The sequence below is a fragment of the Bos indicus x Bos taurus genome, chromosome 24, assembly GCF_003369695.1.
Source record: "Bos indicus x Bos taurus breed Angus x Brahman F1 hybrid chromosome 24, Bos_hybrid_MaternalHap_v2.0, whole genome shotgun sequence".
Classification (NCBI taxonomy): Eukaryota; Metazoa; Chordata; class Mammalia; order Artiodactyla; family Bovidae; genus Bos; species Bos indicus x Bos taurus.
In genome coordinates this window covers 10404808-10430885 of record NC_040099.1, presented here as the reverse complement: position 1 = coordinate 10430885, position 26078 = coordinate 10404808, and the positions used below count along the sequence as shown (strand labels likewise).

The 26078-nt window shown below is 36.1% G+C and overlaps 1 protein-coding gene across 1 annotated transcript in view; it reads right to left on the bottom strand.

Moving 5' to 3' along the window:
- Positions 1 to 832: 832 nt before the first annotated feature.
- Positions 833 to 26078, bottom strand: part of CDH19 (cadherin 19) — an 80377-nt gene continuing 55131 nt past the window's right edge. Inside the window, exons 9-12 of the mRNA XM_027526074.1 lie at positions 14438 to 14559; positions 8264 to 8378; positions 5529 to 5780; positions 833 to 2469 (exon numbers count right to left, since the gene is read on the bottom strand). Of these exons, the coding sequence (XP_027381875.1) occupies positions 1979 to 2469; positions 5529 to 5780; positions 8264 to 8378; positions 14438 to 14559 (980 nt within the window). The 3' untranslated portion in view covers positions 833 to 1978. The remainder of the gene's footprint in view (positions 2470 to 5528; positions 5781 to 8263; positions 8379 to 14437; positions 14560 to 26078) is intronic.

Sequence of the window (26078 nt, the reverse complement as noted above, 5' to 3'; positions counted from 1 at the left end):
AGAGTTGGACTATGAAGAAGGCTGAGTGCCAAAGAATTGATGCTTTTGAACTGTGGTGTTGGAGAAGACTCTTGAGAGTCCCTTGGACTGCAAGGAGATCCAACCAGTCCATTCTGAAGGAGATCAGCCCTGGGATTTCTTTGGAAGGAATGATGCTAAAGCTGAAACTCCAGTACTTTGGCCACCTCATGAGAAGAGTTGACTCATTGGAAAAGACTCTGATGCTGGGAGGGATTAGGGGCAGGAGGAGAAGGGGACGACAGAGAATGAGATGGCTGGATGGCATCACTGACTCGATGGATGTGAGTCTGAGTGAACTCCGGGAGTTGGTGATGGACAGGGAGGCCTGGTGTGCTGCGATTCATGGGGTCGCAAAGAGTCGGACACAACTGAGTGACTGATCTGATCTGATCTGATGTCCTCTCCAACTGCTTTTAATATCTTGCAAAATTGTTGTATTGCAAGTCTGATTTTCTCAGGCTTTTGTAAAATTATATCTGTGTTGCTGACACAAAATGATACCAATGATACCTGATTGATATTGATGAAAAAATTATCTTCTATTACATGGTATGGATATTTATGTCTCCAAATAGAGAGAGAGAGATTGTAGGTATTCAACTGTTCCAACTTCAGCTCAAAATTATTTGAAATATTTGATTTGAACATATATGATCAAGTTGGTTCAGTTCAGTTTCACACGCTATTAATAAAAAATGAACACATATAGCAATTTTGAGCACACAGTGTTCACTACTTTCTGTTCAAACTGGGAATTTCGAATTTCACTTTGATTTGGATAGAATAATAAGAATCATTTTTACAAGGCTGATTAAAATCAAAGTGTTTTATTATCTTACTCTCTAATGTTACCTTCAAGCTTTATGTCCAGCAGCTTAGCATATTTCCTCCATAATGTTACAATAAAAGTAACTCTTGCACCTAATTTTATACTGAATAATAAAAAAATGACATGGAAGAATCAGTTACAGTCTAAGCATCGATAAAAAAGGAAATGCTGAGAATTTTATCATGTTTTATTTTATGCACAGTAAGAGCAGCACAGTTGGTCATAATATTTTGGATGAATACTAATTCTAGTTTGAACCCAGTACTAATTTCACTTACTTCTCTCATTTGGTAGCAATAAAATTAAAAAATAAAATGAAAAAATTTCACGCTTTCAATTATTTTTAAAAAGTTTTAATTTAATCTTGAGGAAATATTGATATGTACTTTGTGATTGCATTGTGACATGATAAAGAAGTATTCTGAATACATAAGAAAATAACTTATGAAAATCTAAACATAGTCTATGTGCTTTTTTCTATAAAGCTGTAATATCCAAGAGAATATAAATTTACACTATATCTTTGATTCATAAACAAATACCAAGCATCTGTCTAAATTTGAAATCAGTTTTAAAATGTGGTGTTGAAGACAATTTTAAAATATCAAACTGGAATGAATCATAGACTCTCAGTCATAAGCTTGCATATTCACAGAAAAGAGTTTTTCAAAGTTGTATATAATCACCCAGATTCTCCTATATGTTTTTCTCAGTAGAGTATCAGGAAGTTAACACACAGAAACACTTTACTCTTACTTTGCAAGATTTACAAAGTGAATAAATGAAATAAAAGTAAGACGGTCTAGTTCATTGCCCTTTTCACATTAAACAGTCAAAAATTTTCAAAATTTGTATTCGGCATTAAAAAAAAAACACAAAAACAAAAATAAAAAACGTCTGAAAGAGTATTTCAGGGGCCTGCTAGAGGGAGTCTGCAGTTAGCTTCACTTCCCTTATCTGCTGTCAGGGACGATATGGGATATTTATTCCAAGAAAATCAGAGAATAGTGTAAGTTGCGTCTCTTTCTTTTCCCAGGGAATTGAAGTAAACAACTTTTCACCAAGCGACTACCAGTTTGCCCAAACATACATTAGCATTTTTAAAAAAATGTATTAATGAAAAAAGCCCTAATTCTTTGACTGCATAGCGGAACCAAACATGTACGCTAATCTTTTAAAGCGAGGTCCCAGTTCATTAAGATAATCATAATTTTCATCGTGATCAGAGACTGCGGAGTCTAAGGAGCTCAGGGATCCAGCTGAGGACCCTGTTCCCTCAAAAGCATAGGTCTGGAGGGAGTCGAAAGGTGGGGCGCACGGGTCAGTGTCAGCCTCTTCCAGCTTTTCTAGAATGAACTTCCTGAACACCGCGCTGTCAGGGCCGACCTGCAGAGACTGCCTGTACAGGCTGCGCATCTCCGCCCTGGCGGGTCTGCGGGGCTTCCGGCCCCGCATTACCGCGCTGCCCCGCAGCTGCGCGATGTCAAAGGCCTCCGTGTCCGCCTCTCCGCCACCTTCATCATCGTATCTGAATATATTCTCTCTGAATTCTTCACTTTTCTCAGGAAACAGAGTTTGCTTCCTCCGTTGTTTCAGACCGAGGTTCAGAAAAATAAACCCTGTTAAACAAAGCGTATCAGAACATTAACGCAAATACAATATTATAAATATTAAGGCTTCATATTACTCCTTAAATATAATGCATGTTTATATTTGTATTACTATATTATAAATAAACAATAATGCCTAATACTGTTATACTAATGTTATACCTATATAATGTTATATATTTATTCTATTTGTACTGAAACACATTATCAAATATTACATTTATAATATTAATGCATACTATAATTAAATATATAATATGTTATCTATTTACATTATAAAATATTGTTAAATAGTATGCTATTTATAATAAGCTATAAATTCTTGCTTTTGTTACAAGCTCAAGACAAAAGCTTCAGTTTTCTGATTATAAAGCAAAGATATATTTGTCATTGAAAATTTACCAAAGGGACTTGCAGAAAGATAAGGCAGCATAGAAGTCTTAACTGGTTGATGATTTAGAGTGGAAAAACATCAGAGAAATACAGTGAACTTTATATGATGATCAATTTATGACAAAATTTTATTTTTTTTCTTTATTGAAAATAAAACAAAGATGAGAAAGAAGATTTTCCAATCTACCTGCCTCTGTCAATCTCAGGAACCAGTGATCCGTGTTAGAGGAAGTTAATCACACTGAGATGGTTTGATTTTTACCACTGAGACACATTCTATGGCATAATTTCTTTCAAAGTTAGTATTTATTGACTACAAAGTCTGTACCAGTCATTTTTCTAAAAGCTCTACATATATTCATTGATTTGCTGTGCTACCTATATTTTATTATAGTGCTCTAGTAAAGATGGTGAAAATGAAGTGCCGAGAGATTAAATCACATGCCCAGGAAACAAAAAGCTGGCATTCAAAACCAGAAAGTTGGTTCACAATCTGTGCTTTGCTATGCCATATTAATTTCAGAAATTCGAAACTTATCAGATTTTTGAGTCATAACACTGGTATGTTCACATCAATCAACTGTATTAATATGAAATAGTTTTAACATTGTGTAGAAATAGAACAATTTCAGAATGCTTTTTAAAAATTTTTTGGAGAAAATTGTGTGTGTTTCATGGTTAGTCCCCTTACACAAGTTCAGATCTTATGTATCTGTTCAGAATTTCATCTACAGAAACTGAAACAAACAGGAAGTAATGTTATTAATATTATCAAAAGAGAAATACATTAGGCAACGTTTTAGGTAAATCTTACATTTAAATAAATTGAAATAGTGTTCCTGAAATAAGCTCACTGTGCCTGAATCCAGGTACAGTAATTTAATACAGCTGAGATATATGGTTGAAATAGAAAGGGATCTAATAAATAATTTTTCAATCTATGAATTGAAGTGCATATTCATGAAACTTTCACAGGAAACTGCTGACTATTGTTGAACCTGACATTCCACCTTTCCAATATGACTCGTGCCCTTGACTGTGAGGTTGCCCTTGATTTACTTGCACGGTCTTGGGACTAGGTTTGGGTCTGTATCAGTGAGTAATTTTGTACTTGCAACCTGCAAACATTATACTGTTTCTACTGCTTCTTGCTTTTGATATCTAGTTATATAGCTCTAAATTCAGATTTATGATAAAAGATCATCAAAAATAATTTGAAAAACTGAAGCTAGGTAGAAAAGATGGGCAACTTTGGTAAAAGAGAAATGCCTGGTTTTTAAAGCTTTGAGAACGATGAGAAGAGTGAAGGTAAAGCAAATCCTGAAACATTTTGTATGTCAGTTTGAGTAGTGAGTTTGGGATTTCATAACCCATGGCTCATACGGTTGCTGTCAACATTCAATACAGTTGTGTTGGCTTTGATGTGAAGTGATGAGGGAAGCAACAGAAGGGTTTAGACTATATAGACTGGTATGTTAAGAAAAGTTGTGCTTGATGCATAATGTGTAGTTTTAAAAGCTTAGCTAAAACATTTGGAACCTCATTTGCCTCATCTGTAAAGTGACTATAACTTATTTCCTTGTGAAAACAACAGCAACAACATTAGCAAACAGACAAAAACAAGTGGAGCTATTTTACTGAGATTTCTTTTGTGTTTAACACTTGAAGTAAGACTCTCTATTTTACATGTTTAGAATGAAAACTATGTTTATTTTTAACTACAAAGCTAGCTTAAGCATAATTACCCATCATAAACAAATGATTTTTTTTTTTTAAAGCAGGAAACTTTCTGTTAGTTCCTCATGGTATATGCTGGGAAGTTGGAAACCCTGAGATGTATGTGACCGACAGAACTATGTGCGTCCTGATCAGTTGGAATTTCCTTTTTTTTTTTGGAGTAGAGTTGATTTACAATATTGTGTTAGTTTTAAGTGTACAGCAAAGTGAATCAGTTATGCATGTGTACAGATTTACTCTTTTTTAGACTTTTTCCCACATAGGCCAGTACAGAGTATTGACACGTTCCCTGGGCTCTACAGTAGATCCTTGTTACTTCTCGTTTACATTTTTTTCATCCTAACATTTACTCCCCAATGCTTCTAGGCTTCAGTGTGCTGCAGGAAAGAGTTGGATGGAGGTTTGTTATGGTTATGGAACCTCAGCACTTCATTTATTAGCTACAGGACCCTTTGTAAATTAGGTAACTCTTGGACTTTCACTTCTTCATCTGTACAATATGGGCGATAACAGTTGCTACTTCTTGAGGTTATCTTGAGGAGTAAACTGCACAATTTCTGCAAATCACTTAAGTCAGTCTCCTGGAGTATAATAAGCGTGAAACAGAATTTCACCATTATTATTACTAATTTTTACATTACTATATATGTTGCAGTGTGTGTGTCAAAACCACTCCTAAAAGGACGTGCACATGTGTACTCACACACTCATCAAATTCAAGGGTCATTGATTTTCAACTTGAAGTGCATATTCACTCTATTTTTCATTTATCCACTTGAGTTAAGAATTGTAACACATTCAGAAGGGCAATTAAACACACACAAACAGACACACACACACACAAGTCCACATTATATCATCATAATGGGATTAACTCTTTTCTATATGTATCATATTGTTGTCAGTAAATGAATATATGCTCAGTTCACATGACTTACCAAATATTATCATAATGCATATCAGAATAGCAGTTATGACTTCGGCCTTGAATCCCATGGAAAGCATAAAATCCTTATGACTGCAGGTCTGTGTGCTGTCAGCATCACCACAGTCACACACGTGTACGGTAAGGGTGTTTGTACTTGTAAGCGATGGGATTCCATTGTCAGCAATTAGGATGGCTATGTAGAAAACAGGCTCTTCTTGAAGGCTAAAACCAGTTCTATTGGTCAAAATTACAGCTGTGTTATCTAAAACAAAAATCCACAGGCATAATTTATTTTTAATAATTCAAAAGAAATTCATAGCCACTAAGTGTAGAAGAGGCAGGAATGTAGAGATTAAATAAGCTCAAATAAGAAAGAGTACATTTCTGATGAAAAAGAAAATTAAAAGATCAATTCAAAAAGTCATTACTGATTTAGACTGCCTAAATCCCAATTACAAAATTAGATGAATTATATGAATCAGTTCTAAAATCTTTTTTTTTTTTTTTGGTAAAGAGGAAACATACATATGGAACACAGAAAAGAAATTGCTTTTTAATTAGCCATTGACAGTATATGGGGGTATTAGAATTAAATGTGGAGAAGGCAATGGCACCCCACTCCAGTACTCTTGCCTGGAAAATCCCATGGACAGAGGAGCCTGGTAGGCTGCAGTCCATGGGGTCACGAAGAGTCAGACACGACTGAGTGACTTCACTTGCACTTTTCACTTTCATGCATTGGAGAAGGAAATGGCAACCCACTCCAGTGTTCTTTCCTGGAGAATCCCAGGGAAGTGGGAGCCTGGTGGGCTGCCGTCTATGGGGTCGCACAGAGTCAGACACAACTGAAGCGACTTAGCAGCAGCAGCAGCAGAATTAAATGTATAAAGACACATCAGTTTCATTTGAATTAAATACTCATGACTCATTTTTCTAATAGAAACTCATTACTTTCACAAATAGTATAAATAACCTGAGATTTTCAAAGTCATCTCTGTGTCACAGTAGTGATCTCAAATAATGTATTTATTAGTAAGGCAAAAGAATTAACTTTACTTGGAGTTAAAGTTTCTTTTAGAACATTTTATTTCACCTTGACATTATTAACCTATTTTCTACTTATATTTCAGAGAATCGTTAAACCTTAATAATACTGATTAAGTCACCTGGCTAGAACACTCAAAGAGTTAACAAAAATAAATCATGAATACTTCAACATATTTAATTTTTTTCCTTAAATCCCCAAAAATGCTAAGTGGTCTTCTCCAGTGCAGTTTACTGTGTATCAGTCAATGGTACACAATATGTTTCCCCCAGACACTTTTTTTTTTTTTTATTGGCATTCCTTGAAATATATTCTGTAGCAATCAAACAAATTTTAGAAGACACAAACAAATAAGAGGAGATAGATAAATGGAAGTCTTTGAAATAGATAAATAAAAAATATGGAAGTCTTTTGAAATATATGCCTACTTATCACTTTTCCTAAATCTCCTTTTAAAAACAAACTCTCCATCATGCTCTTGAAGTCTATAAACCTTCTGTGATTTTATTCACTAGACACATCAAACAGGTGAGAAAGTTTATACTTTTTGGTATGTATTTTCTTAAATTACTTATAACCACAAATATTAAACCAAAATTAAATTGTTCCATTTATGTTTCAATATATTTATTTTGTCCCACTAATTTATTTTATATTAATATAAACAAATCTATAGCATATTTCTTATTTTGATGTGGCTTTTTTTTTTTAATCTTAAATCTAGTTGAGTTTCTTTCACTAGGGAATTTGACAAAGGCAAAGGGGAAAGAATGTGTCTGCATTTATCCTTCCATAAAAGATCTCCCCTTGATGGGAGCTTAAACTCAGGTGTAAGGAAGAACAGCTGCGGGTGTTTGATTATAGATGCCTGAATCCTACAGTGCTGCATATCTTTGTGATATGAAGCAAAATTAGAATAGAAACATATATGATGACAAAAAATATTTTACTGAAGGAAAAAAGAACACTGCAGCTTTGTACAAAGTTAATCTACTTCTGTATGAAAGGAAAAGGAACTCCGTCTCTCCATACAAAATTCTTTAGAACATTTTGTTCTTAGGCTGATACAACTATTTTGTTTTGAAGGGAAAAGAACAGCCTTTTCATATATTTATAGCTTCTAATTAATGATTCCAAATATCTTTGAATCAATCAAGTGACTATGAAAAGTGAAAGTGTTAGTTGCTCAGTTGTGTCCAATTCTTTGGGACCCCAAGGACTGTAGTCCTACAGGCTCCTCTGTCCATGAAATTCTCCAGACAAGAATACTGGAGTGAGTTGCCATTCCCTTTTTCAGGGTATCTTCCCAACCCAGGACTGAACTCGAGTCACCCTCATTGCGGGCAGATTCTTTACTGTCTGAGCTACCAGGGAAGTATATATCATTTTCTTCTCCAGATATGAAGACCTGAGAGGAACTGCAATTATATTTTCAAGGACATTCAGACTTTGCAAGGGCTTATAGCCAATAATTACTTGAAAAAGTGTTTCCAATTTAAAGAAATCCAGTGGGAAATGAGGCTAGTATTCCCAGAACACTAATTTGGGTTTTGTTTCCCATTTCCATTGCCACTCCTTGAATAATTTCTCAACACTATCATATTGCAGGAACAGTATAAAAAGTAATGCTGTGAATTTTCTTAAAATTAAACAAGATCTCAAAGAATGAATAGAAAGCTATTATAAGTGAATGGCATTACCTTGGTTATCTATGATTGCAAAACTCGAGTTATTTTCTTCCATGGATAGATTGAAATAAAAATGGTGATGTTCTATGGATTCATCTCTATCCACTGCACTGATGGTCTGAATCACCTAGGAAAAAAAATAGGGATAAGTTTTGATCATTCTCTTTATAATATTCTGATTATTATTTTAAATTATTATTAGCTTCTATTAAAATTGCTTTACCAAAATCTTTATGGATATTCCAGAGGATATCTAAAAATTGGTGGAAAATATGAAAATATTTTCTGAGGTTAAAAACATGTTTACTTGCTCCTTTCAGAAGAATGTTTTGATATTACATAGAAAGTAAATTCTTGTTAATGGATGAGATGATTTCTGTAAGGTAAGTTTGTCAGAAAACATCCTCCGATCCTTCCTGCCTGGATTTCTCCTTTCTGTCCTTTTCTCCTTCTCTCTTTCTTATCTGAATACTAACCATTACGACTTGCTGAAATTAAATAGTTCCTGCATATATTGGAGACATAACTGTAATAAACTTTATTGTCTTACTTGAGTATTTGTTAAAGTAATGAGGTTATAAATTGATTTTAAGAGTAGTGTATTTAAAGCTTAGGGGTGATGTAAATGATTTCCTTTCACCCAGAAGATTAGAGCAAAAGTGTTCCATGTCAAGTAAATTCCTCTCTCTATCTCAGATTATAAAAAAATGAAATAATGCAACTAGGAACAAATCAGTTCACAATTAGTCCTTTGCTTTCAAGACATGAAAGTGTCAGTCAAGTAGTTAATTATTGTCAAAAAAGAGATGTGCTGTCAACATCAAATAGTGAGACTGTGATTTATTCTGGAAATTAAAGTAAATTGACTATAAAAGTTATTGTTTTGAATTTTCTAGAATTAAATTGCTTTTAACAATGTGTCAAACAAAAATATCCTTAGTTGCAAGATGACAGATATGATTTATAATCTTACATTTCAAAGGATATCTCTACACATGCATGAAGAACCTTGTGAAACTAATACAGTTTGTACATTATTTCTCTACATTGATTTATCTTTTCCCTTACAACACATTCCTAATTAAATCACAATCATGGAGTGTTAATTAAATAATCTAGTAAAAGAAAACATTTTTATTCAATCCATGCCTACAATAATAAATGTGCATTGTATCAGGATAATGCTTTCGAGTTATTGCAAGATTTTGTATAGCCAGGATGAAGGATATGGGCTTGAAAGTCTAATATTCTGAATTCTGTCTTTCCCACTTAATGTTCTAAGTTTAAAATTTGGAGAAACATTTATTTATTGGCCACACTGCACGGCAAGTGGGTCTTAGTTCCTGGGATGGTGGCACTAATGGTAAAGAATCCACCTGTCATTGCAGAAGATGTAAGAAACACGGGTTTGATCCCTGAGTTGGGATAATCGCCTGGAGGAGGGCATGGCAACCCACTCCAGTATTCTTGCCTGGAGAATCCCATGGACAGAGGAGCCTGGCAGGCTATAGTCCATGGGATCAAAAAGAGTCGGACATGACTGAGTGACTTAGCATGCATGCATGCCATGGATCAGATCCGCGCCCTCTGTAATGGAAGCCTAAATTCTTTTTTTTTTTAATTTTATTTATTTTTATTTTTTTTAGTTTTCTTTTTTTTAATTTTATTTTATTTTTAAACTTTACATAATTGTATTAGTTTTGCCAAATATCAAAATGAATCCACCACAGGTATACATGTGTTCCCCATCCTGAACCCTCCTCCCTCCTCCCTCCCCATACCATCCCTCTGGGTCGTCCCAGTGCACTAGCCCCAAGCATCCAGTATCGTGCATTGAACCTGGACTGGCATCTCGTTTCATACATGATATTTTACATGTTTCAATGCCATTCTCCCAAATCTTCCCACCCTCTCCCTCTCCCATAGAGTCCATAAGACTGTTCTATACATCAGTGTCTCTTTTGCTGTCTCATACACAGGGTTATTGTTATCATCTTTCTAAATTCCATATATATGCCTTATTATACTGTATTGGTGTTTTTCTTTCTGGCTTACTTCACTCTGTATAATAGGCTCCAGTTTCATCCACCTCATTAGAACTGATTCAAATGTTTTCTTTTTAATGGCTGAGTAATACTCCATTGTGTATATGTACCACAGCTTTCTAATCCATTCATCTGCTGATGGACATCTAGGTTGCTTCCATGTCCTGGCTATTATAAACAGTGCTGCGATGAACATTGGGGTACACGTGTCTCTTTCCCTTCTGGTTTCCTCAGTGTGTATGCCCAGCAGTGGGATTGCTGGATCATAAGGCAATTCTATTTCCAGTTTTTTAAGGAATCTCCACACTGTTCTCCATAGTGGCTGTACTAGTTTGCATTCCCACCAACAGTGTAAGAGGGTTCCCTTTTCTCCACACCCTCTCCAGCATTCTTAACCACTGGAGTGCCAACTAGTTCACTTTGCTGTATATCTAAGACTAACACAACACTGTAAATCAACTATACTCCAATATTTTTTTTAAATATGGAGATATACATTCTTAGGATTATTTATATTTATTTTTAGGATATACATTTAGTATTCAAAAAGGTTGTGAACATCTGTTCTAAAGGTCAAAGTGCTAATCAAATAATAGAGCTATAAGAAAATTGAGTCTATAGTCTGTTTTCTTTCTTTGTTTAGAATATTTTTAAGGAAAAAATATTGAAAAGCTCATGATATCATAACATTTTGATAGCAGACAGAGGCAGAACTACTGTTTCAAAAAAAAGTTTTCACAAAATTTTATTAGATGTATTCAAATTACATTAAATGTAATGTTTTGCCATTAACTTGTATAGATATACATTTATTCTGTTAAAAATGAAATAGTCTTAGATTTTATCTCAATATATATTTTCTCATTTTCCTTTGATAAATTACTTTTGTCATTCTTTATAAAATTCTTTATAAAAGTACAAAGAAAATCATCACATATAAATTTAAACTATGAATGTATATAATGAATATCCCAAGGGTATCCATTTAACAGATGTTTCATTGGCATTTGGAACACTCCAAGTCATCTCAGGTCTGGGTGTCCCATGGTGGCTGGGGCCAAGAGTGTCTCTATCACCACTGTTTACATTCCAGCAGAATAGAGGTAGAAATTTTCTCTAATTATTTGGACTTACCGCATTAAATATAAGAGAAAGAACTGGCATAAAGATCTAGAAGTCATTTGCATATGACTGTAATTGAGACATTTTGTGGATAACAGAGTGAGTCTGAAAAAAATAAAAAGTAAGGGACAGGAGGGAGAAAGGAAGATGAAGAGAAACCCAGGGAACACACTGTGGGATCATAGAAATTTAGGCAAGAGAAAATTTTTACATGGAGACAATGTAACTGTCTTTACATTAGACAGTGTATTGGTATGAAGGAATCTAAAAATTACTGCTATTCTACTTGACTTCTGGAAAAGATATTTGGTATCAGTCAAGATAATGGGAATCATTAATTTGAAAAATGATAACTATTTACACCAAACAGAAAAGGCAAATTGCCCTAATGTCAGCTCGTTTATTATATTCATATTTTGCAAAACCCTGAAAAGTTTTACTCTTCCTCTCTGCCGCATCCTGGTCATTTGCACATAAGGAACAGAAATAAAACTTCTGCTTAGCCACATAGGTCATTAAGGGAAGGCCTGATTTCCTTCAGAATACAGTGCACTGTTCTGGCATTTTTGGTTTCCTACAGGGATTGTATTATCTACCCAAAGCAGATAGATACAGGAGACCTTTTAACACACCATTTTGTCCAGCTGTCTGAGCCTGTGGGACACGAAACAAGAGTGATTTTCATAGTATGAGAAAATACATAAAATATTTCCCTATATTTTTATTACATGTGAAAATCATCATATTCTGTCAAACAAACATTAAAATTAATTTTACCCCTTTCTCTTCTACATTTTAAAAACTTTGTGGCAAAAGCATTTAACATGAGATCCACTCTCTTAACACATTTTTAACCATAGTGACAATGTCACAGGCTTATTCACCCAGCTTAATGCAAACATTATGCCTGTTGAAAAGCAATCTCCTCTCTCTTTTTTTAATGCTTTCAGAAAAATTAAAATTCTATCTTATTTATTTGTCAGCACTTTACTCACTTGACTAGATAATTTTATGTTCTCAAATATATTTTATTCTTTTTGGTAACTCCGCTTTGTATGAATTATATGTATTATTGTAGGGACCTAAGCTTAGGAACACTATGAATTGATAGTATGGAAAGCAGAGATTTTATTCGCATTATTATTTTAAAATATACTACCAAATGTGTTTCAGTATTAAGGGAGATTTTGACTATTAGACTGAGTACCAGTTATATCATTACTTTCAAATATTTGTTGCCACTCTGTAGATTGTCTTTTTTATTCTTTTAACAGGGACTTTCACTGGCTTAATTTTGATTACATCAAATTAATACATGTTTTCTCTTTTGGATTGGTATTTTGGTGTTATATTTAAGAACTCTTTGCCTAGCCATAAAATAATATTTTCTCCTCTGCTTATCTCTAGTTTTAGGTTTATGTTTAAATCTATGATACATTATAAAATAATCTTTGTATAAAGTATGAGGTTTAGATGGAATTTCCATTTCCTCCCTGTTTCCTTCTTATCTATTTGTTACAGCAAAATTTGTTGAAAACACTGGAGAATTTTAATATATTTATGTATCATCTTCCCAACACTGTTTACATCATTCATATTTTCAAATTATTAGAACACACAAATATCATATTACAAAATAGGGATATAATTTTTATAATTTACCCAATTTTTCTTTCTTTTTCTTGATATGCATACTCAAAGGTATCATTTCATTGTCTTTCAAACAATAATTTCAAAATAAAATAATCTGATAAATTAAAAAGTATTAACTTACTTTAAGAAAGAAAAATGAAATTTATTGAGTTATTGCTTCTGAGATATTTTATAAAAAACAACATAATATATTTCAAACCAACCAGAATAAATCAAGAATCTAAGTAAAAAAACCTCCAATAAAAACAAAACCAATACCAGTAATACATTTATATTGGGTTTTGTAACCTTCAATTTTTGTTTTATAGTTTTGTAAGTACTTGATTCTTTTTTTTGTTTGTTTGTTTTATGATCCTTTCGAATTGTGTTGTTAGAGAAGACTCTTGAGAGTTCTTTGGTCAGGAGATCAAACTAGTCAATCCTAAAGGAAATCAACCCTGAATATTCATTGGAAGAACTGATGCTGAAACTGAAGCTCCAATATTTTGGCCACCTGATATGAAGAGCTGATTCATTGGAAAAGAAGTGGATGCTAGGAAAGATTGAGGGCAAGAGGAGAAGTAGAAAACAGGATGAAATGGTTGGATAGCATCACTGACACAGTGGACAGGAGTTTGAGCAAACTCAGGGAGATAGTGAAAGACAGGGAAGCCTGGTGTGCTGCAGTTCATGGAGTTGCAGAGAGGCCAACATGACTGAGAGACTAAACAACAGCAATACTTACTTAGGATTTTAAAAAGTAGGTTTTTTTTAATGTTTTATGACATTTAATAGGATAAATAAAAATGTAAAGTTATTGTGATTGGAACTGAGATCCTCAAAGGGGAATCTAATTTAAATTCTACATTTTACAAATGTAAAAAGGTAAGCCCCGTATAAGAAAATGTGTGAAAAAACTGTGAAGTAATGATAATGTATTTCAAAAAGAGTATGCTATCTTGTCTTTATATATTTAATAATTCATTTCAAATTTAATTTCATCTGTTGATGTCTGATGTATTTTATATATCATTTTATCTTTATTTGCATGATGGATGGAATAATAAAAATGAATTAAAATTATTTACAGAATCACAAAAAATAATTTCTTTACTGACAAAGTACAAATGATTTACTATTAAATTCTAGGGGTTAGCAGATTTTTCAAACGTGAGGAATTTGGAAATAGAAAATTTGAAGTTTACATATTTTTTGAAAGAAAGAAATTTAAATTATATGTAACTTACATTAAAGCCTATAATTAGTATAGCTAAATAAAGGTTATTTTTATTAATATCATTTCAAAGATGGAGGAATACATAGAAAATGCTATTCTGTATAATACAAAGTACTGTTTAGATATTGACAATTTATGATGGATTCTTACCTGACCAGAGACTGCATTTTCACAAACATAAGTCTCATAGTATTCGGAAAACTCAGGAGCATGATCATTGATATTGAGAACTTGTACATAGACAGGTACTGAAGAAATCTGTGCTATATTGTCTGCAAATTGAGTAAACAGAATGAAAATAAAGAATAATGCTTTTGTTAGGGGTAACATAGTCATGAAAATTGCATTAGAGGTTATGTGGTATATTTTTATTTCACATGAATAAAAGCCAAGGACAGGATCATTATATATTTCATATACAACAACATAGCCTACAAAAAATGTTCTCAGAACATTCAGCTCAATCAGTATTTATCGAGTGCCTTGTACCTGCCATGGACTGTAGGAAGCTGATGAGGAAAAGCTGTAAAAGTAAAGAAGATAGTCAGGTATATGAATATATTTTTTTTTTAATCCAGGAACTGTCAAACATATTTGTATTATCCCTGGCCTCTACTAACTAAATGCCAGTAGCATTGTCCACTCTAGTTGTGATGATCTAAATTGTCTTCAGATGTGGTCTGAAGGTACTAGGAAGCATAACTGTCTACATTTGTGACCTGTTGAAAGAAAGTGCTAGTCACTCAGTCGTGTCTGATTTTTGTGACCCCATGGACTGTAGCCTGCCAGGGTCCTCTGTCCATGGGATTCTCCAGGCAAGAATAATGAAGTGGGTTGCCATTCCCATCTCCAGGGGATTTTCCTGACCTAGGGATGGAACCTGGGTCTCCTGCATTGCTGCTGCTCCTGCTGCTAAGTCGCATCAGTCGTGTCCGACTCTGTGATGACCTCATAGATGGCAGCCCACCAGGCTTCTCTGTCCCTGGGATTCTTCAGGAAAGAACACTGGAGTGGGTTGCCATTGCCTTCTCCAATGCATGAAAGTGAAAAGTAAAAGTGAAGTTGCTCAGTCATGTCCAACTCTTTGCGACCCTAAGGACTGTAGGCTACCAGGCTCTCCGTCCACGGGATTTCCCAGGCAAGAGTACCAGTGTGGGGTGCCATTGCCTTCTCAGCTCCTGCATTGCAGGCAGATTTTGTACCAACTGAGCCATCAGGTTTGCCTTGAAAACGAACAGAGATCATTCTGTCATTTTTGAGATTGCATCCAAGTACTGCATTTCGGACTCTTTTGTTGACCATGATGGCTACTCCATTTCTTCTGAGGGATTCCTGCCTGCAGTAGTAGATATAATGGTCATCTGAATAAAATTCACCCATTCCAGTCCATTTCAGTTTGCTGATTCCTAGAATGTCGACATTCACTCTTGCCATCTCTTGTTTGACCACTTCCAATTTGCCTTGATTCATGGACCTGACATTCCAGGTTCCTATGCAATAATTGCTCTTTACAGCATCGGACCTTGCTTCTATCACCAGTCACATCCACAACTGGGTATTCTTTTAGTAACACTGAAGAAGTTGAAGTTGAACAGTTCTATGAAGATCTACAAGACCTTTTAGAACTAACACCCCCAAAAGATGTCCTTTTCATTATACGGGACTGGAATGCAAAAGTAGGAAGTCAAGAAACACCTGGAGTAACAGGCAAATTTGGCCTTGGAATATGGAATGAAGCAGGGCAAAGACTAATAGAGTTTTGCCAAGAAAATGCACTCGTCATAACAAACACCCACTTCCAACAACATAAGAAAAGAAAAGACTCTACACATGGACATCAGCAGACGGTCAACACCAAAATCAGATTGATTATATTCTTTGCAACCAAAGATGGAAAAGCTCTATACAGTCAGCAAAAACAAGACCAGGAGCTGACTGTGGCTCAGAACATGAACTCCTTATTGCCAAATTCAGACTTAAATTGAAGAAAGAAAGGAAAACCACTAAACCATTCAGGTATGGCATAAATCAAATACTTTATGATTATACAGTGGAAGTGAGAAATAGATGTAAGGGCCTAGATCTGATAGATAGAGTGCCTGATGAACTATGGAATGAGGTTCGTGACATTGTACAGGAGACAGGGGTCAAGACCATCCCCATAGAAAAGAAATGCAAAAAAGTAAAATGGCTGTCTGGGGAGGCCTTACAAATAGCTGTGAAAAGAAGAGAAGCGAAAAGCAAAAGAGAAAAGGAAAGATATAAACATCTGAATGCAGAGTTCCAAAGAATAGCAAGAAGAGCTAAGAAAACCTTGTTCAGCGATCAATGCAAAGAAATAGAGGAAAACAACAGAATGGGAAAGACTAGAGATCTCTTCAAGAAAATCAGAGATACCAAAGGAACATTTCATGCAAAGATGGGCTTGATAAAGGACAGAAATGGTATGGATCTAACAGAAGCAGAAGATATTAAGAAGAGATGGCAAGAATACACAGAAGAACTGTACAAAAAAGATCTTCATGACCCAGATAATCACAATGGTGTGATCACTGACCTAGAGCCAGGCATCCTGGAACGTGAAGTCAAGTGGGCCTTTGAAAGCATCCCTACGAACAAAGCTAGTGGAGGTGATGGAATTCCAGTGGAGCTATTCCAAATCCTGAAAGATGATGCTGTGAAAGTGCTGCACTCAATATGCCAGCAAATTTGGAAAACTCAGCAGTGGCCACAGGACTGGAAAAGGTCAGTTTTCATTCCAATCCCAAAGAAAGGCAATGCCAAAGAATGCTCAAACTACCGCACAACTGCACTCATCTCACATGCTAGTAAAATAATGCTCAAAATTCTCCAAGCCAGGCTTCAGCAATATGTGAACCGTGAACTTCCTGATGTTCAAGCTGGTTTTAGAAAAGGTAGAGGAACCAGAGATCAAATTTCCAACATCTGCTGGATCATGGAAAAAGCAAGAGAGTTCCAGAAAAACATCTATTTCTGCTTTATTGATTATGCCAAAGCCTTTGACTGTGTGGATCACAATAAACTGTGGAAAATTCTGAAAGAGATGGAAATACCAGACTACCTGATCTGCCTCTTGAGAAATCTGTATGCAAATCAGGAAGCAACAGATAGAACTGGACGTGGAACAACAGACTGGTTCCAAATAGGAAAAGGAGTTCCTCAAGTCTGTATATTGTCACCCTGCTTGTTTAACTTACATGCAGTGTACATCATGAAAAATGCTGGATTGGAAGAAACACAAGCTGGAATCAAGACTGCCGGGAGAAATATCAATAACCTCAGATATGCAGATGACACCACCCTTATGGCAGAAAGTGAAGAGGAACTCAAAAGCCTCTTGATGAAAGTGAAAGAGGAGAGTGAAAAAGTTGGCTTAAAGCTCAACATTCAGAAAACGAAGATCATGGCATCCGGTCCCATCACTTCATGGGAAATAGATGGGGAAACAGTGGAAACCGTGTCAGACTTTATTTTTCTGGGCTCCAAAATCACTGCAGATGGTGACTGCAGCCATGAAATTAAGAGACGCTTACTCCAGGAAGGAAAGTTATGACCAACCTAGATAGCATATTGAAAAGCATAGACATTACTTTGCCAACAAAGGTTCGTCTAGTCAAGGTTATGGTTTTTCCTGTGGTCATGTATGGATGTGAGAGTTGGACTGTGAAGAAGGCTGAGCACCGAAGAATTGATGCTTTTGAACTGTGGTGTTGGAGAAGACTCTTGAGAGTCCCTTGGACTGCAAGGAGATCCAACCAGTCCATTCTGAAGGAGATCAGCCCTGGGATTTCTTTGGAAGGAATGATGCTAAAGCTGAAACTCCAATACTTTGGCCACCTCATGAGAAGAGTTGACTCATTGGAAAAGACCCTGATGCTGGGAGGGATTGGGGGCAAGAAGAGAAGGGGACGACAGAGGATGAGATGGTTGGATGGCATCACTGACTTGATGGACGTGAGTCTGAGTGAACTCTGGGAGTTCGTGATGGACAGGGAGGCCTGGCATGCTGTGATTCATGGAGTCGCAAAGATTGGGACAGGACTGAGCGACTGATCTGATCTGATCCATCAGGCAATGGTATTGCATATTTGTATATCATTATTTTGAATATTTCTTTCTTCATTTGAAAAGTCACTGGAAACTACATACATTGAAGAGTGGGGAGGAATTTCTTTTGTCTTAGTGTCTTTATAATCTTGCATGCTCTTTTTTTTTTTTTAACAAAAAGCATTATGTTTGAAATTTTAATGTGTAAAGGTAAAGCACAATTTTTTAAAAAAGAGAAAGAATTAGTTCTGTTGAAAATTAGGGAAAAGTCTTTCCTTTCTTCTCCTTCTTAGAGTATTTACTTTAGAAAAGCTTGTAAATTAGTTTTCTCTCTATTTTTTTGAAATGTATGTTAACCTTTTAAAACTGAGACAAATCTCTTGCCAACTTTACAACCCAAGCTTGTCTTTTTTCAGTGCTGGGAGCCAATTCTTTGGAATGTAATTAATCATCAAGGAAGATATTAATAGCATATTTTCTCCCATTTTCTGTGGGAGGGTAGGCACCTAACTTCAGCAAAAACCTTGACCAAAATACAGAACTATTTCTTGTCATAAACATGTACAAAGTTTAGTTTTCATATGAATAAAGCCAGTTAGCAAACACAAATGGTCATTCTAACTACTTAGTGGACTTAGCACAAACTGTGTGACACGTGGTGGTGCTAAGTGCTCCTACTTTAATACCAGTAGTTATTTATCTGGGCTTCCTGGTAGTTCAGTGGTAAAGAATCTGCCTGCAAGGCAGGACACCCAAGCTCAATCCCTGGGTCTGGAAGGTCACCTGGAGAAGGGAATGGCTACCCACTCCATTATTTTGAGACATGCCTGCAGCGGATCCTGTTTGGTTGACTATGTAAAAGGCCTGAGGTTTCTTTCTGACTTGGCAGTTTCTTTCCAACTATGATGAACATCAAATTCTGGTTTAATGCTTTTTAATTATAAAACTGTTCATATCTGTTTCACCTTGTAAAGAGATTTTCCAGGTTGGGATGAGATTTTGTATGTAATTATTTTAACCAATACATAATCAATCAGTTAAAATTAAAACTTGCAGTTTTTATTGCATATAAAAAACCCATGGCCTTTAGGAAATACATAAACCACTAAGAATTATTAGTTGGTGACTCTATTGTACTATTTTCAGAATCAAATAGATTAAAAACATTAAATATGAAAAGATATTTCTAGAAATTTCAAGATAAAAGTATTCAAAACTTAAAATTCATATTTTATGGTTTAACTATACATCACTGTAGAACAACTTTCTGCCTAAGTAAAATGGAAAAAGTATATGTTACAAATAAATTTAAGAAAATTAGTTAAAAAATAATTTAGAATCTTTATCATTTTTTTGCCTGAAAAAGCTATTTAAAATTAAGTTCAGGAATCAGAAAGGATGGAGGAAGAGTAAGATGGGGAGATCGCCAGCCTTCCCCCAAAATACATCAAAAACTCATCAAGATATGGAACAACTCCTACAAAGCAACCTCTAGGCGACAGCAGAAAACCCCAGGCCTCCCGGAGACAGGCTAAGCTCTCTGAAATGAGGTAGGAGAGAAGAGGGAGACACACAAAGGGAAAAGACAGGGAATTTCTGGGCAGCAGCTTGTGCCCCAAGGGAGGGAGGGAGTTCCCGTGCACTGGGAATCTGCCTCACAGGCCGGCCCAAGGGGGAGCTGCGGAGTATTGGAAAATCAGGCAAAGCAGGGACTTGGAGGGCCGTAAACAGAGAAAGCTGAACTTCTCAGTCCATTAACAGGCCATGGACTGTGACCCCAAACAGATGGGCGCGCTCAGGGGAACCGAGAGTGGTGTAGCAGACAAACCCAGCCAGTGCACACAACCCTTGTAGTACAGAGGGCGCAAACACAACCAGCGCAAAGCGCAGGACCGAGGTGCCGACGGAAGGGAGGCCTACAAACTTGGGCAGCGCACACTACCCTCCCGGCGGCACAGCCTTAAGAAGAACAAACAACCCCCGCGACAAAGAGTGCAGGCAGTGAGACGAAACAAGTGCACATAAAGCCCGCGACGTAGAGGGTGAGCACAGGGAGCTGAAACAAGTCCACACTAGCCCAGTGACGCAGAGTGGATGCCCAGGGAGCTGAGACAAGTCTACACAAGCCTCGTGATGCAGAGTGCATGCCCAGGGACCTGAGACAAGTGCACACAATGCCCGCGATGCATAAAGTGGACCACGGAAACTGAGAGTCAAATGCACACACCCCTGCGACACGGAGGGTAAGCTCAGGAAGGTGAGGGAAGCCCACACAAATCGCCAGGACGTAGAAGGATCCACACAAACACCTACCAAGCAAGCTTCGGCCAAAAGCACAGGGCGGGACAGGGCAACAGAGGCACCGGCAGTGATCCCAGGGACAAGTAGGGGACTGGTGGCACTGCAGTTATGCTAAGAGCCACTTTGAAGCAGCTATGGAAATAGACACGCCAGAAGGCAGTGGCCACCCACTCCAGTACTCTTGCCTGGAAAATCCCATGGATGGAGGAGCCTGGTGGGCTGCAGTCCATGGGGTCGCGGGGAGTCAGACATGACTGACCGACTTGACTTTCACTTTTCCCTTTCATGCATTGGAGAAGGAAATGGCAACCCACTCCAGTGTTCTTGCCTGGAGAATCCCAGGGATGGCAGAGCCTGGTGGGCTGCTGTCTATGGGGTCGCACAGAGTCGGACACGACTGAAGTGACTTAGCAGCAGCAACACATTGAAAGCTACAACTGCCCAAAGGCATACTGAACCCATACTACTACTACAAAGTAGCTTCAGTCGTGTCCGACTCTGTGAGACACCATAGATGGCAGCCTACCAGGCTTCGCCGTCCCTGGGATTCTCCAGGCAAGAACACTTGAGTGGGTTGCCATTTCCTTCTCCAATGCATGAAAGTGAAAAGTGAAAGTGAAGTCGCTCAGTCGTGTCCGACTCTTCCCGACCCCATAGACTGCAGCCTACCAGGCTCCTCTGTCCATGGGATTTTCCAGGCAAGAGTATTGGAGTGGGTTGCCATTGCCTTCTCCATACTGATCCCATAGACACTCCAAAACCTACTCCTGGACACTGCATTGCCCTTCAGAGAGGTGAGATCCAGTTCCATCCACCAGAACACAGGCACAAGCTCCGCCAACCAGGAAAAACATCACAGGACACTAACCCAACCCCATCCACAGGGCAGACTCCACAACCAAGAGCTATGATCTTGAAAATCCTTTATTATTTTTTTCCTGTTTCATTTTTTTTCTTTTTCTTTCTTTCTTCCTCTTATAAATCACAGTTTATTCCACCAACATATCTCCATCTTCACACTAGCATTTAGTGGTGCTGTGGAGTTTTCCTCTTTGTTTTTCTTGTTATTAAAAAAAAATCATTTTAAGATTCTTTCTTCTTATAAATCACACTGCTTATTGCCCAACATATTTCCACCATAACATTAGCTTTCTGTGGTGCTGTGGAGTTTTCTTCTTTGTTTTTCTTGTTTAAAAAAATCAATTTAAGAATTTTTTCTCTTGTTTTTTTATAAATCATATGGTTTATTCCCCCTACATATTTCCACCTCAATATTAGCCTTTTGCTGTGCTTTGTGTTTCTTGTCAAAAAATGCAAGAAAAGCATTCATTTTAGGTTGTTTCTTTTTTCTCCTTCTCACTTTTTTTTTTTCCCCTTGATGAATTTTTTTTTGGATTTTGTTTTGGATGTATTCAACCGCTTTTCCTACTGTGCTTTACCAGCTGTAGCTATTCATGAATATATATAAATCTTTCCCACACACATCTATTAATTTTTGTTTTTCTATTTTTTCTCCTTCTTTTTAAATTTTTAAATCCTCTTCTCCACCCCTTCCTTTTCTCCTTTCCCTCCCTTCTCCTCTTTCTTTTCTCTCTCTTTTTTTTATTATCTCATTTTTCCATCACTCTTTCTTCTTTAACCAAGTAAGTTAAGTTGTTGAGTTCTCTATGCTATATTCCCCAGCTGGCCTTCTGCTCATACTCAGATTTCCAGATTGAGCAGTAGCTAACTCTTCTTTCAGTTGGTGGATATCACCTCTGGTTTCCCTTGCTCACCAAGTCAACCTCCCTCTTTTCTTTAGAATACTTTGATTATAACTGTATGTGTGGAAGTGTGTGTGTATATGTCCCAGTGTTTCCGTAATTACCTACTTGACCTTCTCCCACTAGAACACAGGCACAAGTCACCCCCAACAAGGAATCAATGCAAACCATGCAGCCAACATTTCTCTCCAAGGGCAAAAAATCAAAAGGAAGAAGTAATACAACCCTAAAGCCTGGGAATGGAGTAATTTAAAAAAGAAAAAAAAAAAAGATGAAAAGGCAGAGAAATACAACACAAATGAAAGTGTAAGGTTGAAACTCACAAGACCAAGTAAACAAAGAGGAAATAAGTAATCTCCCTGAAAGAGAATTTATAATAATGATAGTAAAGATGCTCCTAAGACTTGAAAATAGAATGGAGAAAATGCAAGAAGCATTTAAAACAGTTAATACAATCACTGAGGACATAGAAGGAATAAAGAATAAGAAAACAGAGATAAATAACACAATTATTAAAATTAAAAATATTCTAGACGGAGCCAATAGCAGAATAACTGAGGCAGTGGAATGGATAAGTGCACTGGAGGATAGAATGGTAGAAATAATTGCTGAAGAGCAGAATAAAGGGAAAGGAATGAAAAGAATTGAGAAAAGCCTCAGAGACCTTTGGGACAATATTAAATGTGCCAATATTTGAATTATAGGGGTCCCAGAGGAATAAGAAAAAAAGAAAGGCACTGAGAAAAGTTTTGAAGAAAATATAGTTGATAACTTCCCCAACATAGGAAAGGAAATAGTCAATCAAGTCCAAAAAGTACAAAGAGTCTCCTACAGGTTAAACCCAAGGAGAAACTCATCAAGACACATATTCATCAAGCTAACAGAGATTAAACAGACAGAATATTAAAAGCAGCAAGGAAAAAGCAACAAGTAACATGCAAGGGAAAACCCATATGATTAACAGCAGATCTTTCAGCAGAAACTCAACAGGCCAGATGAGTATGGCAGGATATATATAAAGTACTGAAAGAGAAAAACCTACAACCACAATTACTACACCCAGCAAAGATCTCATTCAAAATTTATGGATAAATCAAAAGCTTTATGGACAAGCAGAAATTAAGAGAATTCAGCACCATCAAATTAGCCTTACAACAAATACTAAAGGGACTTACATAGCCAGTAAACACAAGAGAAAGGAAAAACCTACAAAAACAAACCCAAAACAATCAAAAAGTACGAATAGGGACATACGTATCAATAATTACATTAAATGTAAATGGATTAAATGCACCAACGAAAAGATACACACTGACTGAATGGATACAAAAACAAGACTCATATATATGCTGCCTACAGGAGACCCACTTCAGACCTAGAGACACATACAGATTGAAAGTCAAAGAATGAAAAAAGATATTCCATGAAACTGGAAACCAAAAGAAAGCTGGAGTGGCAATCCATAGTAGATTTTATATCATAAGACACAAAGAAGGACATGACATAATGATCAAGGGATCACTCCAAGAAGAAGACATAACAATTGTAAATGTCTATGCACCCAACTTAGGAGCACCTAAATACATAAGGCAAACAGTAACAGGCATAAGAAGAGAAATTGACAGCAATGCAATAATAGTGGGGGACTTTAACACCCCACTGTCATCAATGGACGGATCATCAAAACATAGAATCAATAAGGAAACACAAGCCTTAAATGAAACATTAGACCAAATGGACCTAATTGATATCTTCACGACTTTCCATCCAAATGCAGAAGAATACACTTTCTTCTCAAGTGCACATGGAACATTCTCCAGGATAGGCCATATCTTGGGCCACAAATCAAGCCTCAGTAAATTTAAGAAAATTGAAATTGTGTCAAGTATCTTTTCTCCACAACACTATGAGACTAGATATCAACTACAGGAATGAAACAGCAAAAAACACAAACTCATGGAGATTAAATAATAATCTAATTAATAATCTAATAATCTAAATAAATAATTACTAAATAACAAAGAGGTTACTGAAGAAATAAAAAAAGCAATCAAAAGATTCCTATAAACAAATGACAAAGAAAATACGATGACCCAAAACCTATGGGACTCAGCAAAGCAGTTCTAAGAGCAAGGTTTATAGCGATACAATCATATCTCAAGAAGCAGGAAAAGCATTGAATAGACAGCCTACTCCACATCTAAAGCAGCTGGAAAAAGAAGAACACAAAACCCCCAAAGTCAGCAGAAGGGAGGAGATCATAAAAAACAGAGCAGAAATAAATGAAAGAGAAATGAAGGAAACAGTGTCAAAGGTTAATAAAACTAAAAGCTGGTTCTTTGAGAAGATTAATAAAATTGACAAACCACTAGCCGGATTCATCAAGAAAAAAAGGGAGAAAAATCAAGTCAATAAAATGAAAAAGGAGAGGTTACAACAGACAACACAGAATAAGAGAATATTATGAATAACTACATGCTAACAAAATGGACAACCCGGAGGAAACGTACAGATACTGAGAAAAAATCAGCCTCCCAAGACTGAACCAGGAAGAAATAGAAATTATGAACAGCCTAATTACAAACATTGAACTTGAAACGGTGATAAAAAAAATCTCCCCTAAAACAAAAGCCCAGAGCCAGTTTGCTTCACAGGGGAATTCTGTCAAACATTCAGAGAAGAGCTAGTGCCTATTTTTCTGAAACTCTTCCAAAAAAATTGCAGAGGAAGGAACACTTCCAAACTCATTCTATGAGGCCACAATCCCTGAAACCAAAACCAGGAAAAGACAACATGAAAAAAGAAAATTACAGGCCACTATCTCTCATGAACATAGATGCAAAAATCCTCAGCAAAATTCTAGCAAACAGAATCCAACAACACAGTATGTTGATATGTGGCAGAACCAATACAATATTGTAAAGTAATTAGCCTCCAATTAAAATAAATAAATTTAAATTAAAAAAATAAAAAATAAATGACCCCAAGTGTTAAAAATAAAATAAAATAAAATTGAAGCACCAAAAAAAAAAAAAAAGTTCATGCACCATTTTCAAGTCAGGTTTATTCCAGGGATGCAAGGATTCTTCAATATATACAAATCAATCAACGTGATATACCATAACATCAAATTGAAAGATAAAAACCATATGATCATCTTGATAGATGCAGAAAAGGCCTTTGACAAAATCCAGCATCGATTTATGATAAAAACACTTCAAAAATGGGCACAGAAGGAATCTACTTCAACATAGTAAAGGCCATAATGCAAAGCCCACAGCAAACATTCTCAATGGTGAAGACTAAAAGCTTTCCCTCTAAGATCAGGAACAAGGCAAAGGTGTCCACTCTCACCAATATCATTCAACATAGTTTTGGAAGTCCTAGCTACAGCAATTAGAGAAGAAAAAGAAATGAAAGGAATTCAGATCAGAAAAGAAGAAGTAAAACTCTCACTATTTGCACTATTTGCAAGATACTATACATAGAAAACCCCTAATTACTAATTACTAATCAGCGAATTCAGCAAAGTTGCAGGTTACAAGGTCAATACACAGAAATCACTTGCACTCTTATATACTAACAATGAAAAATTATAAAGAGAAATTAAGGAATCAATACTATTCACCATTGCAACAAAAAGAATAAAATATCTAGGA